Genomic DNA, 17538 nt, shown 5'->3' on the forward strand with positions numbered 1-17538 from the left:
GTGCTTACTGGCCAAGGTAGAGATGTCAAAAATTTACTTTCCCCCCTCGACCTGTGCCTCTTAAATATTGGTGCCCCCACACATTTCAGTGTGGCACATGGCACATATTTGGCCATTGATCTCTTGGTCTGCAGTCCTGGCCTTCTCCCATCTATCCACTGGAGAGCTCATGACGACCTGTATGGAAATGACGATTTCCCCATCTTCCTGTCACTACCCTGGCATCATGCCCACTGACGCCTACCCATATGGGCTTTACACAAGGCAGACTGGGTAGCCTTCATCTCTGCTGTCACCATTGAATCTCCCCCACATTGTGCCATCAATGTTGTGGTTGAGCAGGTCACTACGATCGTTTCAGCTGCGAAAAGTGCGATCCCTACTTCTTTAGGGCGCCCCCAGCAAAAGACAGTCCCTTCATGGTTGCCGGAAGTTGCTGAGGCAATTAAAGAGCATCAGCGACCTGTACAGTGACATAAGCGGCACCCTTCCATAGAGTACCTAATAATCTTTAAGCAGCTCTGTGCTCACGTTCGCCAGCTTATAAAACAATGGAAACAGGAGTGTTGGGAGAGGTATGTGTCGACCATTGGGTGCCATAGTCACCTTCCCAAGTTTGGACGAAGATCAGATGCCTTTTTGGGTACCAGACCCCAACAGGTCCCTGGCATTAACATCAATGGCATGTTATCTACCGACGCAACTGCGATTGCCGAGCACTTTGGTGAGCACTATGCTCGAGTCTCTGGATTGGAGAATTATCCCCCAGCCTTTCACACCCTCAAACGGTGGATGGGAAGGAAAGTCCCCTCGTTCACTACACTCCACAGTGAACCCTATAACGCCCCATTTACAGAGTGGGAGATCCTCAGCGCCCTTGCGCATTGCCCTAACACAGCTCCTGTGCTGCATCATATCCATAGCCAGACGATGAAACACCTTTTGTCTGACTACAAGCGACATCTCCTTGTCATCTTCAACCGGATCTGGTTCAATATCGTCTTTCCATCGCAATGGTGGGAGAGCACCACCATTCCATTGCTCAAACCCAGTAAGAACCAGCTTGATGTGAATAGCTATCAGCCCATTAGCCTCACCACCATTCTTTGTAAGCTGCTAGAATGTATGATGTGTCAATGGTTGGGTTGGGTCCTGGAGTCACGTGGCCTATTGGCTCTATGTCAGGGTTAATTCCTCGAGGGTCGCTATACCACTGATAATCTTGTTTACCTTGAGTCTGCTGTCCAAACAGCCTTTTGCAGATGCCAACACCTGGTTGTCGTCTTTTTTAACTTAGGTAAAGCATACAACACAACCTGGCTATATCATATCCTTGCCACATTGTATGAGTGAGGTCTCCGTGGCCCGCTTCCAATTTTTATCCAAAATTTCCTATCGCCCCATACTTTCTGTGTCCAAGTTGGTGCCTTCCATAGACCCCCCCCCCCCCCCCCCTCCGTATTCAGGAGAATAGTGTTCCGCAGGGCTCCGTATTGAGTGTGTCTCTATTTTTAGTGGCTATTAATGGTCTAGAGGCAGCTGTAGGGCTGTTGGTCTCACCTTCTCTGTACACAGATGACTTCTGCATTTCGTATTGCTCCTCCGGTACTGGTGTTGCTGAGCGGTGCTTACAGGGAGCTATTCACAAGGTGCAGTCATGGGCTCTAGCCCACGGCTTCCAGTTTGCAGCTCAAAGTCGTGTGTCATGCACTTCCTGTCGGTGACGTACCGTTCATCTGGGACCAGAACTTTACCTTAATGACAATCCACACACTGTAGTGGAGACATATTGATTCTTAGGACTGGTTTTCAACACCCGATTGACTTGGTTACCTCACCTTTGTCAGCTTAAGTGGAAGTGCTGGCAGCACCTCAGTGCCCTGCGCTGTCTGAGCAACACCAACTGGGGTACAGATTGCTCTATGCTGCTGCAGCTCTACAGAGCCCTTGTTCAATCCTGCCTTGACTATGGGAGTCTGGTTCATGGTTCAGTGGCACCCTCAGTGTTGCGGTGTTGTGTGTACTCAACCCAGTGCACCACTGTGGCGTTTGCCTAGTGATGGGAGCTTTTAGAACAAGTCCAGTGCCCAGTGTCCTGGTAGAGGCTGGAGTCCCTCGATTGCAGATCCAATGTGTGCAACTGCTTGCCAGTTATGTTACACACTTTGTAGTTCTCCTGCGCATCCAAATTACTGTCTCCTTTTCCCACCCATGGCGGTTCATCTCCCACATCGGTGACCCAGGTCAGGACTCACGATTGTGGTTTGCATCCGGTTGTTTCTCTCTGAACTGGAGTCCTTGCCTTTACCACCTCTCCTCGAGGTCCATTCACGTACACCTCCATGGTGTAAACCTAGGTTGAAGCTTTGCCTGGACCTTTCACATGGCCTTAAGGACTCCGTTAACCCTGCGGCTCTCCCATTGGCTTTGCATGTTCATGGAGGACATATTGAACAGCACTCCTTGCTTAATGGCTGCAGTGTTTACACTGCAGAGCTGGCGGCCATATCTCTTCCTCTTGAGCACATTCGCTCATGCCCTGGTGAGTCATTTGTCTTGTGTACTTACTCCTTGAGCAGCCTACAAACTATCGACCAGTGCCACCCTCGCCATCCTTTGATAGCGACCATCCAGGAGTCCCTGTGTGCCGTGGAATGGTCTGATCGTCCCGTGGTGTTTGTGTGGACCCCAAGTCATGTCGAAGTCCCAGGAAATGAACTTGCCTACAAGCTGGCGAAACAGGCTACACAGAAACTGCTTGTGGAGATCAGCACCCCTGTAACTGACGTGTGATCATTATTACGCGTCAAGGTTTTTCAGCTTTGGGAGACAGAATGGCATAATCTCAGTACGCACTACAAACTGCGTGCCATTAAGGAGACTTTGAATGTGTGGAAGTCCTCCATTCGGGCCTCTCGCAGGAATTCTGTGGTTCTCTGCCGGCTCCGCATTGGTCACACTTAGGGAACCCACAGCTACCTCCTTCGCCGTGAAGACCCGCCTCAGTGTCGGTGCGGCACCCAGTTGACAGTGGCCCATATTCTGGTACACTCCGCTTAGGTTACCGGACTTGTTGTCGCTAAATTTATCTGACAACGTCTTATCGGCTGATTTAGTTTTAAGTTTATTCGTGATGGTGGGTTTTATCATTTGATCTAAGTTTTAGCATATGTCCTTTGTCCCTGTGTGTCCTCTACCCTAGAGCTTTCAGGTTTTCTGCTTATTCTTATCATCAGCCAGCCATGGTAACCTACTTTCGTGTTTTAACCTCTTGTCCCTGTTTCTTGTGTCTTTGTGGTTTTATTGTCCCCTTTTGTCCATATAAGTGTTTGTTGCCATTCTGTCGTTCTTGTGGTTTTTCCTTTCTTTTGTTTTGTGTTCCAAGTTCTGTTTGTTTTCTTCTCACCCTTGTGGCATTGTTTTATTTGGAACAAGCGACAGATAACCTAGCAGTTTGGTCCTCCCCCCCTCCCCTTTTAAACCAACCAACCATCTACATCCCTCTGTCATTCAGTGTCACCAGGGCAGATTTCCTCCAGCTTATTGGGCAACTCTCTCACCCCTTTTTGCTGCATGGTGCCCTCTTGGCTGATGTTCTCAGTCAACTCAACCTCATCTGCCTTAACACTGGAGCACCCATGTTCCTTTCAGATGCCACACACAGGTATTCCCATTTGGATCTCTTGTTCTGCACTGCCCAGCTTGCCCTTTGTCTTGGATGGTCCATTCTCTCTGACCTGTACTCGAGCAACCATTTCTCGTGTGCTATTCATTGTCTGACTCCTACCCCACCTATGTGTAAATACAGTTGGCAGCTTTCTAAGGCTAACTGGAGGTTTTAGTCCTCCCTGGCACTTTCTCCTTCATACGTACAATCCCATCTGGAAAGATGGCATGTTTCCCAGGTGCTGGCGTGAAGCCGCTATTATACCCATACTGAAGCCCAATAAGTAGGAACACCTTCCTTCTAGCTACTGCCCTATATCGTTCACCAGCTGTGTTTGGAAGGTGATGGAATGTATGATTCATGTCCGACTGGTATGGTGGCTTGAGTCTCGAAATTGACGAATCACTGCACAATGAGGATTTGGAACATGCCGTTCTGCTGTAGACTGTCTCGTCACTTTGTCAACCTGTATCATGAATGGTTTTCTGGGAAATACCACTCTGTGGCCACGTTTTTCGATTTGGAGAAAATCTACACCAACTGGTATCCTCCGTACTCTTTACACGAGGGGCTTGCAAGGTCACCTACCCTTTTTCCCTCAGGAATTGTTAAAAAAAAAACAGTTTGTTCAGGGTAGATTGTTCAAGGTATGTGTGGGTTCTCTCTTATTGGACACCTTTATGCAGGAAAACTGGATGCCTCAGGGCTCCATCATGAGCGTCTACCTCTTTGCTATAGCCATTAACCTCATTATGGCCTGTCTTCTGCTGGGCATCTCCAGCTCCATTTTCATTGACAATTTGCAATATATTGCAGTTCCCCACAGAGTTGTCTCCTTGAGCAGAATCTTCAGCGATGTCTCAGTTGTCTTTACTCGTGGAACATTGACAATGGCTTTCAGTTTTTCACTGACAAAAAAGTTTGTATATATTTCTAATGGCACAACAGGTTTCTTCCACCATCTGTTCATCTGGGGCCTGTTGCAGTTCCATTTGGTGAAACCATGAAATTCCTGGGGCTCACGCTTGATAGAAAACTTTCTTGGTCCTCCCACGTATCTTACCTGCCTGCCGGCCACCTGCTGTACCTGCACCTTCAATGTCCTATGTATACTAAGTGGTGCTTCCTGGACCACCCTCTTCCGTTTGTACTGATCCCTTGTCTATTCGAAGCTAGACTATGATTGTTTCGTATATGCATCTGCACATCCGTTCATCTTATGCCATCTAAATATAATCCACCATCATGGAATCCATTTGGCCACTGGCACCTTTTACACTCAAGCGGTTGAGAGTCTCTGCAGAAGCTGCTGAATGGCTGCTGTCATACTCACATCATGTTCTCCTCAGCAGATACGCATACCGTTTATCTGCTATGCCTGGCCACCCATCCTGTGCCTCCTTCTTCAATGACTCTTTTGACGGCCAATATGGGGCACATCCCTCTTCTCTGTTCCCTCCTGCAGTTGCTTTCTGCTTTTACTCCAGCAGCTTCCCTTCACACTACCTGCTCCTTTCCCAATGGATGTGAACCCTTCATCAACTTGGCTTCATTCGGCAGCCCATGTTCACCTTGGACTCCATTCACTTCCTGGGGAAACTACTCCGTATTCGATCTATCACTGTAAATGCTTGACCATACGCATGGAACTTAGTGATAGTACCTTTGTGCACACTGATAGCTCTTGGACTGACTGTGGTGATGGGTTGCTTTCGTCGTTGGCACTGACAATTTTTGGTATCGGCTTCCGGAGCACTGTTTAGTACTTACAGCAGAGCTCTTTGCCCTGTGTAAGGCCACACAGTACATCTGGGGATACAGTTTTTCCAATTGTGTCATCCAATTCTTTAAGTGCGCTTCAGAGCTTCTGTGTGCTGTACACAGTCCACCCCTGAGTGCAATGAGTCCAAGGAAGCTTCCAGTTGCTCACTCTTGAGTGAGCCACTGTAATGTTTATGTGAGTCCATGGTCACGTTGGTCTGCTGGAAAACGAGGCTGGTGACACTACTGCCAAGGCTTCAGTCCTCCTACCTCGTCCTGCTAGTTCTTCCATTCCGTCTGATGATTTCAGTGTTGCCATCTGTCAGCAGGCAGCGTCACCACTGGTCTTCCCTTCATGGGATCAAACTCTGGGGAATTAAACCTCTACCAGCAGCTTGGCTGACCTCCTTTCTGCCCTCTCATAGCAAGGAGATCATTTTAGCTAGGTTGCGTATTGGGCACTGTCATTTTAGCCATCGCCATTTGTTAAAGTGGTGGTCCCCTACTACTTTGTGCTTATTATCATCAACCTTTGATGGTTCGCCATTTCCAGACCAAATGCGCTTTTTTTTTAACCACTATATATGTTTGTTTGCTGTCTGAGATAGCGTCCGTTTTAGCAAACAATGCACAGGCTGTTGAGCGCATTTTACTTTTTATCCATCATAGCAATATGGTAAAGGACATTTAATTTTTAGTTCAGGACCCCTGTTGTCTCTCTGGTGTAGTTTGTGGACCTTTCTCCAAGAGGAAGTCCTTGTTCTTAGCTCTCTGTCCTTCCATTGATTGGACTTAACACAGTAGTATTAGTGTTCTGAGATTCTGGCGTGGGCACATATGACCTTCATTGTTTTTATGCCCTAAAACAAAACAAACCCTTAAGCCGCTGGCACACAGACCTGTGCTGTTCAACGTTAACGTCGAGCGTGCCAAGTTCAACGTGCTGCTGAACGCTCAGGAATGATGCGACTTGTGCATACGGTACGTGGGACCAACGGGGTATACGCGATCGCAACACACTCCAGCGGCAGTTGAGGGATGTTTCTAGTTCGTAAATCACACTATTTACTCAACGGGTGCACGTAAAATTCCCACGTTACCTCTATTAAAACTCACATTTCCTCCATCCTCCACGAAAAGGAAAGTACCATGTCCAATGAATAAGGACACAGACTTATGAAAGTTCCATTACAAACAGTGCGGTACAAATTTGGAATACTTCTCCGCATAAGATAAACATTATTTCATCATTCCCACATTTTAGTAAAACCCCAAGGTCAGTCTTATTTGATCACTGTTCCTACCCAGTAGCAGAATCTTTGCAACATGTGAATTATGAAACGTAAAAGAAAAAGGAGCAAAATATCTTTATACAAGTAGTGCAAGCTGTCCTGTAGTTTAAGCCAAAAAAAAAAAAAAAAAAAAAAAAGGTGAACTTATATTTACATAACATCAACTATTATAGTATATACTTATATTAAACTAATAATAAAGTATCAGAACCTAATAAAAACGCGAATGTTAGGAAAAAAAAATTGGAAGTGTGAAGATGCGAACCACCGCCCCAACAACCAACTTCATACAAGACAGAGACGCTACTCATTACGCTAAACCAACACCACATCCCATGCATCTAATCATATTATGTTACGGCTTTCTGAAAACCTTAATCGTAGATATGTTACTAATTGAAATTTAATTATAACAAATTGTACCAAGAACAATGCGTATTGGGTGGATCTGCAGTGTGTCGCTGACTTCAAATAGCCTACTCTCATTAATACGCAAGTTACAATAATTCTTTTGCCACGAATATGATGTTTCTCATTATTTTATTGGAACAAATCACACAGTTAACAGCGGGTTTTACATATAGGCTTGAAATGAATGCCAATATGGCGCCTCACAACTCTGTACTGAAGGGAGACGTAGGTGGCGTTGTGCCATCTCATTGGTCAACGCTCAGACGCATGCTCAGAATATCTGACATGCCGTATATTGCTCTGCACGTTCGGAAAGACTCCCGAACGTGCTGTTCCACGCTATGACATCAGAAACTCGACACGCTCAACATCAACGTTCGGATGCATGGTCCGTGCGCCGACGGCTTTAGGCCATGATTCTACTCATTCACAGGAATCTGAACATGGGACAGATTGAAATTTTCACTCCTTTGTCATTGTCAGTATCTGTCTTACTTTCAACCGAGAATGAAATAAAAGCAATCTCATGGCCTTTTTATAGCTCTCTATGTTTCCTGTTTTGTATAATATTCTTATGAAGCTGTTCTATCTGTTGAGTACCTCCCCTTTTTATTTTCTGTAATATGTGTTTCATTGCCATATTTTACCATCACTATTCTGATTCAGTGCACAAGCTATTAGCTTTCAACACAAATTCAGTGTAATATTTACAAATTTATGGAGAAGAAACATTTTTAATATCCTTCTAAAATTTTATTTTGCATAATTACTTTTATTATGTCCGTCTGCAAGTGCCTTTCTTCCTTCCCTCTATCCGTCGTGTACTTCTTGATACATGTTTTCTATCATACAATCATGAGAAATTTGTCAAGCTTTCTCAGAGAATGTCTAACATCATTGAGAAGAATCTGCTAACTGCAACTATAATTGGAAATAGTTCTTTGAGAAAATTTGAGAAATCATTTCTGGCTAGTAACAATCATTAGACCTTGTGACTTTCAATTGAAACATTTTTGGAGTCTGAATAACATGCAGAAATTTGGCTAGTTAAACTTGTCAAAAGTGCTAATATTTCAAAAGGTAACCACCTTCAAGATATTTTGAAGGCATGAAAATGACAGAGTGGGTACCTGCCAAAATATTGATAGTTATTGATGTTCCATTAAGTTTCGGGTGTGCAGCCACAAGAAATCTCCTTCTTCTTCTAATATTTCGGCTGTATAACGTTCAGCCATCTTCAGAGTGAGCCGCAAGACTGCCGCTCCAGTGCTCGCTTCGTCCCTTTATACTGTTGTACCGCGCGACTGCGCAAACGGCCACAAATGCAAATGCGTCAGAGATGTTGGTCGGCAGCAGAGACGTGCGAGTTGTATCTATGACTCCGCAGTTGATCTTTGTTGGCATATCGACCAACGTCTCGGGCGCATTTGCATCTGTGGCCGCATGCGCAGTCGCGCGGTACAACAGTATAAAGGGACGAAGTGAGCACTGGAGCGGCAGTCTTGCGGCTCACTCTGAAGATGGCTGAACGTTATACAGCCGAAATATTAGAAGAAGAAGGAGATTTCTTGTGGCTGCACACCCGAAACTTAATGGAACAGTCTTTGCGCCACCAAAACCTGAAGATTCACAGTTATTGATGTGTTTATCTGCCTGCATTCCTGTGAGGAGTTCGTACTTTAGATATGCAGGTGAAAGCTTAAAGCCTACATTTTTGTATTAGTATTCCTCTTATAAAAGTTATATTTGTCTTCAGTCAACTCTAAAAAAATTTGTGACATCACTACGCAAGTACCATATGTTTTATTATATCCACTGTGCAATTTTTGTTATGCAGCACCTGTGTGTGTGTGTGTGTGGGGAGGGGGGGGGGAGGGGGGGGGGCATGCGTATTTCTACCAAAACATGTGAAGACAATATAGTTGTTTGGTTTTGCCTGGAAACTTTGTATATCTAATTTTTCAAAAATCTCGTAATGTGAAATATAAACATATTGCAATTTTGTGTAACATGTTGTAAATGAACCTTGAAATGATAGCTTCATTAGATATTTTCATATTTTACGTGGCAGTTGTGTAGTGCACAATTTATGCTGCTGTTAGAATTAATTCAATTAAATATATCCAATCCTTGTAAGAGATACCATATTTAATATAAAGCTTGGTGAGTCACATTATTTTCTATCTTTCAGGCTGACCATACAGCACCTCCAGCAGAATCCCGTGCACCATGTTCCACACACAGCCGTACAAGGAAAAGTTCGTCACAATGTGATGATGATGAGAAAAGGAAAAAGTTTCTTGAGAGAAATAGGTTAGTATCTTAATCAAATACAGTAAAACCCCTATTTTACATTTTCATGCAGTCCAGACTTAAAAAACACAAAACTAAAGAAAATGCACAATTGATGACAATGTTAAACCCCCAAAATATGAGCAGAAACATGTGTGACTGGCATATATGATAAAAAATCGTAATCCTCTCCAATAGGTTGTATAAGCAAAGGAAATTAGGTGTACAATACAATGTTTATACAATAATCTGTGATGATGACTTTTGTCAGTTCTTAAAAAATCAGAGAGTTGTAACAGCAAGTAAAACTTGTCAAAAAATTGAAATTGCTTTCAGGGTACAAGGTAATTGAGCTATTTTCTGACATGCTATGATCACAAATTGTACATAAACACGCACAGTTTTGAGAGATCTTTCCTTTGCACTCACCCTGAAAAAAGCTAAAAGTGATTAACATGGTGAATTAAACCGAAAACTATAAAGTATGCCGAAAGGCGTCAGAATCAACCATTGAGGTGTGTGCGTTCCTTCTGTAACTATTAGCAGTGCAGCATACTCTGGTGATGTGAGGGCAGTGACCTCTTGTGTACCACTTGTAAACTTTTCCTTGTTCATTCTGTTGAGTACTTGAAGTGGAGTGTTCTGCAGTATTGTTGATGTGTGCTGTTTGCAGTTTGAACTCATTGCTTGCTGTACTGCAAACACAGCAAGGTTCGTGAAAGCATGTCTGTACACACAAGCTTTCCTTCACATGTACTTATTTTGTACCAGTGAATATGAAATAAAGCTAAACCTGCTGTGATTTCAGTGTTTCTCTGCCCCAGCAATCCGTAACATTTATAAAAATCTGTGTGCCATCACAATGCATTAAACACCATTGAGGACTGCAACAAAGATGAACAAGCCACTGCACAACCATTCACTGAACATGTCCTGTTAATTGTGGTGCTGCATAGCTTACATTGACTGCAGTCTGTAGAGGCACAATACATTCCAGATCTGTTGACAGACTGCGAGTGAACTACTGTAAGCAAATTAATGCACGGTAGTGAAGGATGTACAAGGCATAACTATCTAAATTAAACCTAAGTGGAAGCAGTGGTATACACCAATCATATCAACTGTACTTTGGAACAAGTCACCAAGTAAGCTAGCTGTTTATCACTCTGTATGCTAGAAGCCACTGCATTAGTGTGATGTCACCATGCTATGCAGCTATTGGCTGTAGGCGGAAAACAAACATCCGAGATGTTGTAATCTGGCAGTTTCCACTGTATTTCTCAGTTTTCAGTTTATTTCACCATGTAGGCTATAAATTTTTGCTATTTTCAAAATTAACATAACATGAAAGAAAGCTCAAAACTGCATGTTTTAGGCTATAATTTGTGGCAGTAGTGTGTTGGGAAATGGCTCAATTACATCATACATCATTAACAAAAGTGATAGTCTTTTTAATTATGTACCCTACAATATTAGTAGTGGAAAACTAAACTAAACTCCATCTTAGCAGGCCTCGAAGGCCCAATGGTACTGACCGCTATGTCATCCTCAGCCCACGGACATCACTGGATGTGTATATGGAGGGCATGTGGTCAGCACACTGCTCTCCTGGCCATTGCTAGTTTTCAGACCGGAGCCTCTAGTTTGCAATCAAGTAGCTCCTCAATTGGTCGCATGAGGGCTGAATGCCAGCAGCACAGAGCAGACTGGACATTCACCCATCCAAGTCCTAGCCAAGTCCAACAGTGCTTAATTTCAGTGATCTGATGGAAACTGGTGTTACCGCTATGGCAAGGCCATTGGCTACTAGTAGCAATAAATGGATAGTAATGGCATTCCAAAACTTATTTAAAGTAGGATTAGCTTCCTGAATTTCCACCTATAGCCACTTATGTGAACCATTTGCATCTCCAAAAGAATCCGGAAGTGTTAAAAGATCTGCTTCAAGGGCCTACATCAGTGAGATAACAGCACAAAACAGGTAGGGAGAAGTGTTGACTCACTAAGTTGATCTGGGGAAGGGTTAACTTAATTTTGCAGTCTCGAGTGGGATGAAATGGCAAGTTGTACTGTATGTTGCCCATATCACTTTCTACAGACTTGTGGGTAGACTGAGAAACTTTCATGGGGGATTAGTAACATGGGGATCTTGCAGAAATATTGCTATGGGAATCTTGCAGAAATATTATGATTGGAATCTTGCAATATGGTATCTCTGTGCGGGGGATAATTTTATGTCCATTAGTGTGACGAGCTTGTAGAATCATGAAAACATAATTGTATTTATTTACAATATAATCTGTGTAAAGCACACATATCCTGCAGCCTCCCCCCCCCCCCCCCCCTCTCTCTCTCTCTCTCTCTCTCTCTCTCTCTCTCTCTCTCTCCCCCACAAGTATTAGTTATCAATATTCACAAGCAGCAATAACATCAGACAAGGTTTGTTAAGTCTCACTGGCGTCATGCTAGGTTCATAAAATCTCACTGCACTGTCGTCTCTATGCTGTGTGGTCTGAGAGTAGTCTGATGATAATTTGAAGATAATCTAAAATGCCGCTCTGAGTTTGGTGACTTACAAAGGGTTGTGGAATAATCACAGATGCAGGCATGAGGTGACGCAAATTTGTTGACCTCTGGTGACATATGGCGAACCCTCTATAGCAGTGGCTTGCAACAGCTGGTTTAAATGTTTCTTTTACGGAGATATGAGTGCCATACGACACACTGTGAGTGGTTGATGGAAGGTAACTTCGATACTGCATTCCTCCCCCTCCTCCAAATAAGATTGTGCATCGTCGTCACATATTGTGGGTGCCAATGTGCCATGGTGTTGCTGATGGAGTTGCTTGTGGCGTAACAAATCCATGGACTGGCATTGGTCTTATGAATTACTGGGAACATCTATCAAAAGACTGGAGGTAGGATACCCATCCAACAGCACAGATGGAGGAGGCAGCATTTGTACTGCTGCAAGTGACGAAGGCTATGCAGCTGATGGAGGCTTGATGTTCACGAACATTGCTGTGGACAATGATGAATCTTGTGGCTGCAGAGGTCACAGCAGCTGTGTAGGCAGGCAGAGGTTGCCCTCCATGGCAGAGTTGTTTGGCGACCCATGCACCTGAATGTCAGGTACTGGCAAGGAATGTCAGGTATTGGCAAGGACCACTGTGGGGCAACAGCCTGTGAGGCAGGCAGTATGTCTGAAATGTGAAAATGTTTGGCAGGCTCACAATACTCACAAAAATATGATTGATTTTGGTGTCATTGATGGGTTCCTATTTCGCTGTGAATGTTACAATGAGCTTGGCCAGTTGTCTGAGTGATGTAAGGTACCTCTTACGTGAGGGAGACATTTTTACAAGTTTTAATAAATTATTGTCTCTTATTGATGTATTCACGATAGTTAGGAAGTGCTGTAGTCCATAGCCGGCCATGAGTTGGAGAGCATTTCCCACGCTGGCTGGCTAGGTGACGAAGCGACCGTATGTCATGCGTAGTGGGGTGGGGCTCGGCGCTGGACCGTAGCAACAAGCGTCAGCCTGGGAAATATACATAATGGGAAGTACCGCCATCTTGGTGCCAAAGTCACCGATTTTGTTTATTTATAGTGAATAATTAAAGTCATTTATGACAATATGAATACTAGGAGGAGCCTCTGGATGTTTAAAACTATTTATCATAATTTTGCCTCATTAAAATTCACCCATTTATTAACAAATGCATATCTTAGTAAGTACGAACTTGATCGGAAATCCAAGAACTGTGATGAAACTAGTAAGAGATACGGACTGTCCGCCAAAGTCGGCAGTCGGCGTTAAGAGCTCTTCCTGTCTTGTTCAATGGTAGCCATGATCTCAGTTACGAATAGTTTCTGACATGAGTGTTTCATTATTGATCTAATAGGAATAAAAGTGATATTATGGCATTCTGAATGTTAATTTCGAGTAAATAGATACCCCAAAGTTGATCAACAGCAATTTCAGATAATTAGCTTCCACAGACAGAGACATCCAATGCGCCAATGAAGAATCTGCACAGGACAGCATTTACTTGAGCTGCACCGTGCACAGGTAGGAGCAAATTCGATGACATGACCCACCAAGGCGGATCAAAGAAGCTCCGACTTACACTCGCAAATTCTGGGTGGAAATGCTGACCAGTTATACTGTACGTCACATATACCAACCTCTATGGACTTGCGGCTAAGCTGAGTAATAACAGTATTAGTTTAGAAGCGAGGGGTTCTAGCAGTGATGATACTGGATTTCCAGTTGTGAGGCTTGTTAAACGCACAATAGTTGGAAGCACACTGTCGAGGGTGAAATGGATGCAGCAAATTGTAGTGATGATGACTATGTGATAATTATGCTGGTGAAGCATTGCAAAAAGGTGAAGTGTGATAGGTGTTGAGAAACAACAACAAAGGATATGAAACTTCCTCACAGATTAAAACTGTATGCTGGACCAGGATTTGAACCAAGGACCTTTGTTTCATGGGCATGTGCTCTGCCACTGAGCTACCCGGGAGAGAGTCAAGACTCGTTGTCAGCTTTACTTCCATTTGCATTTCATGTCGTACTTTCCAAACCTCACAGAAGTTTTCATGTGAAATTTGCACCACCCCTTTTGGAAGAAAGGATATTGTGGATATGTGGCTTAGCCACAGCCTGATGGATGTTTCCAGAATGAATTTTTCACTCTGCAGCAAAGTGTATGCCGATATGAAACTTTCTGGCAGATTAAAACTGCTTGCTGGACTGGGACCCCAGCCTGGAACTTTTGCCTTTCGTGGACAGTTGAGATGAACTAGTAGTGGAAGTAAAGCTGTGGGGGAAATTTGTGAGTCATGCTTGGGTAGCTTAGTTGGTAGAGCTCGTGCTGTGAAAGGCAAAGGTCCCAGGTTTGAGTCTCAGTCTGGCATACAGTTTTAATCTACCTGGAAGTTTCAGATCAACGCACAGTCCACTGCAGAGTGAAACACTCATTCTTCCAACAGCAAAGCATTTTCTCATGAGCCCAAGCATGAAGTTTGGACATCTGAACTTTGAAAATGTGAAAGGTCGAGGAGAGCACGGTGCTGTCGTATATGATGAATACCATTTTGTTGGCTAAATTGTTGAAAATTCAGTGAATAAAACTTTGTAGCATTCTCTGGAACGGTAGTCTAGGACTAGCAAAATCACTGTCGAAGCATTGCCAGTTACTGTCAGCTCGAGGCCAACTGAAAAATTCCTTGCACTCGTTGTCTGGTCATCTGTCCATGCATGACATTGGGCAGTCATCTGTTCAATATGCTTGTCATGGCTGAGCCACATACACTGCTGGAATGCTTCCCCAATGTCCTCTCTGTAATATTTTCAAAACATGTTGCTGCGATTATGTGGGAATCATGACCAACATTTGTTCATTAGAAGTATGCAATAAAACTACACCATTCCAAAGAGAGAGGCTGTTGTGTTGCCCATAGTATGTGCATACTACTGCATCTGAAATGGATGTCGAATTATGAGGCCGACCAATCCAAATGTTATACTTAAGCAATCATAATGATTTATCTTGTTCAGTAGCTTGTGCAATCAGTTGACAATCGGGAGGGGGAAGTCTTGCAGACCTTGTGAATCAGAGTGATGAATTTGAAGATGATGAGCTTCTGATGCATTGATTTCTGAATCATTTCCCCATAGGAAAGTGAGATAATGTGTCTGTGTTTGCATGCTGTGCCATAGGGCAATAAATAATTTCATACTGATAACTGGAAAGAAGTAGTGACCAGTGTTGTAGCTTCTCTGCCGTACTGTTGGGCATGTCTTTCATTGGGCAAAAGAACAGTCAGTCGCTTATGATCCACCAGAAAATTTTTTTCTGCAAAACAGATATTGATAAAATTTTATGAAATCATAAATGATGGCTAAGACTTCCTTTTCCAACTGACTGTAATTGACTTGGGACTTGTTCAACATCTTACATGTGAATGCTATGGCGCACTAAATGTTGCCAAATTTGTGAGATATAACTGCTCCTATCCCATGTGCCAAGCACTGCCAGTTTCTGTGGATCAAAATGAAGAAGACATGGGCTACTAAGCAATGCCAATGCATTTTTCAACTTCCTGGAATGATTGCTTGCTTTCTCCAGTCCATTGGAAAGGAACATTATTACACTGAAGGTGATGCAAAGGATCTGCAATTCGTGCCATGCTATGTCCAGAATAAATTTGATACAATAGCTCAGTTTGCCCAATAACTGCCTGTAGTTCTGGTATATTTTTAGGAGAAGGTAACGTCCAGAAGGCCTATACATGTATACTTGAGGCATGAGTGCTGTGGGCTTCAATGAGATGTCCCAAATATTCAATTTCATCATTGAAAAATGAACACTTTTAAAATTACACTTAAGGCCTGCATCGATTAAAACTTGAAAAAGACTTTCCAGATTTTTGAGGAGCGTTTTTGGTGTTCATCCAGACACAATGAGGTCATCCAAATAATTTTAACATGACGGAACCTTCTATGTCACTTGTACAAGAAAGCATTGAACTAGCACAGGGAGTGAAACAGTATTGATACAAACAAACATTTGTTTTGACCACCATAAATGTTTGTGTTTCCTTATCCAGGGGAAATTGGAGGTAGGCTTTGAGTACACCAAATTTGGAAAAGAATATACCGCCTTCTAGATGATCTGTAAGCTCCTCAATACGTGGAAGCAGGAAAGAATCAGTAACCGTTTGAGCTTTAAAGTAGACACCAAGGCTAATTTTCTCCTTTTATTTTCTTGTGATAATCAGAGGACATGCCCAACTATTAGCAGAAATAGGTTTTGAGACACCTATTTGTTGTAATCTGTTGAGTTCAGAGCCAATGTCATCACAAATGGTGTGAGAACACTGGCACAGGCACGATTTTTGGAGCTGAGGGTGTCCCACTTGCTCGTAAGTACTTCGGTTAATCAATACGACTGAAGTACCAGAATTTAACTGAAATGGTATGGGTTGATTGCAAACATGTAAAGATAGTTCTCTGAATATGACTATCAATTCTGACATTCGGAAGATTGCTTTTATCTGTTTTGTGAGAGACAGAGCTGTTTGCTGTTTTTGCAAGTGATGAGAGCTGATTTGAATTACCCAAGTTTTGCACTGTGGGTGCTGCTTTGCAATTCATGCATATGTGTTTACGGTCCCTGCGAGTATTGCCAGGGAGAGCAGGTAAAGTTTTATAGTGTGGGATGATATTAATCTCCATTTGCTCAAATCTAGATTGAAGTGGTACAGCGTTTGCTTTGGAATTCTTTTGCTGGCATACTTTGTGTGTATGTCTCAACTCATTACAGTGTCGGCATTCCACTTGGTGGAAGAAGTGCTGTTTGCTATTGTGCATGTCATAGGACTTGACAGGAGACCTCAGAGCACATGAATTTGCAGTATTAGTGACTTGGCATCTTATATCCTGCTTATGCTGTGGCTTACAGCTGTTTCAGTATGAAGTGTGTGAAGTGGAGCCCACTTAGAACTAGGTGCAGTGAGTGTTGCAACAACAGGCACATTGAAGTCAGTTTCCACAAAGTTTTGTACTTCCTGAGCTTTGATTACTTTAAGTATGTCATTAAGACAAGGATTGTGATGCTTTAGAATCTCATCCCATATTCTGTTGTCTTCATGAAAAGAAGCTCCACAAGCGCATTTAAATTTGCAGTTCCAGCTACATGAATTGGTGCTTCAGAAAATTTGCCTAGCTTCGTGACTTCCTTGTACCGTAGGTTTTGGGGCTCTAATCGAGGAAACCTTTTACAATACAAACGAAAGGTGTGCATGCCTCCCCATGAAAAAGAAGGAACATTGTGAGTCACCTGTGCTTTTGTAGGCTGTGAAGTGCTGTCAAAGTGTATCTGATATTTCATCAATTCTTCTTGTTTTTCATCAGAGGAATGGAAGGGATGAGGTGGCACCTGCCTGTCAGGATTCTGAACTTCAGTCATTGTCAGTTGCCGAGTTTCCCCCATTTCCTTATGCGTTTTAGCAAAATTTAGATTTGTTGGCTCGGAAACTGAATAATTGTAATGAGTGGTTGCTTGCCAGAAGTTGCCATTTCATACAAAATTTAAATCACTTCA

At 43.2% G+C, this 17538-nt stretch overlaps 1 protein-coding gene across 1 annotated transcript in view; it reads left to right on the plus strand.

Annotated features, from left to right (window-relative positions):
• LOC126248166 (cyclic AMP-dependent transcription factor ATF-2) overlaps positions 1-17538 on the plus strand; it is a 209106-nt gene that overhangs the window by 146236 nt on the left and 45332 nt on the right. Inside the window, exon 9 of the mRNA XM_049948924.1 lies at positions 9323-9444. Coding sequence (XP_049804881.1) covers positions 9323-9444 — 122 coding nt within the window. The remainder of the gene's footprint in view (positions 1-9322; positions 9445-17538) is intronic.

The sequence above is a fragment of the Schistocerca nitens genome, chromosome 3 (genome assembly GCF_023898315.1).
Source record: "Schistocerca nitens isolate TAMUIC-IGC-003100 chromosome 3, iqSchNite1.1, whole genome shotgun sequence".
NCBI classification, from domain to species: Eukaryota; Metazoa; Arthropoda; class Insecta; order Orthoptera; family Acrididae; genus Schistocerca; species Schistocerca nitens.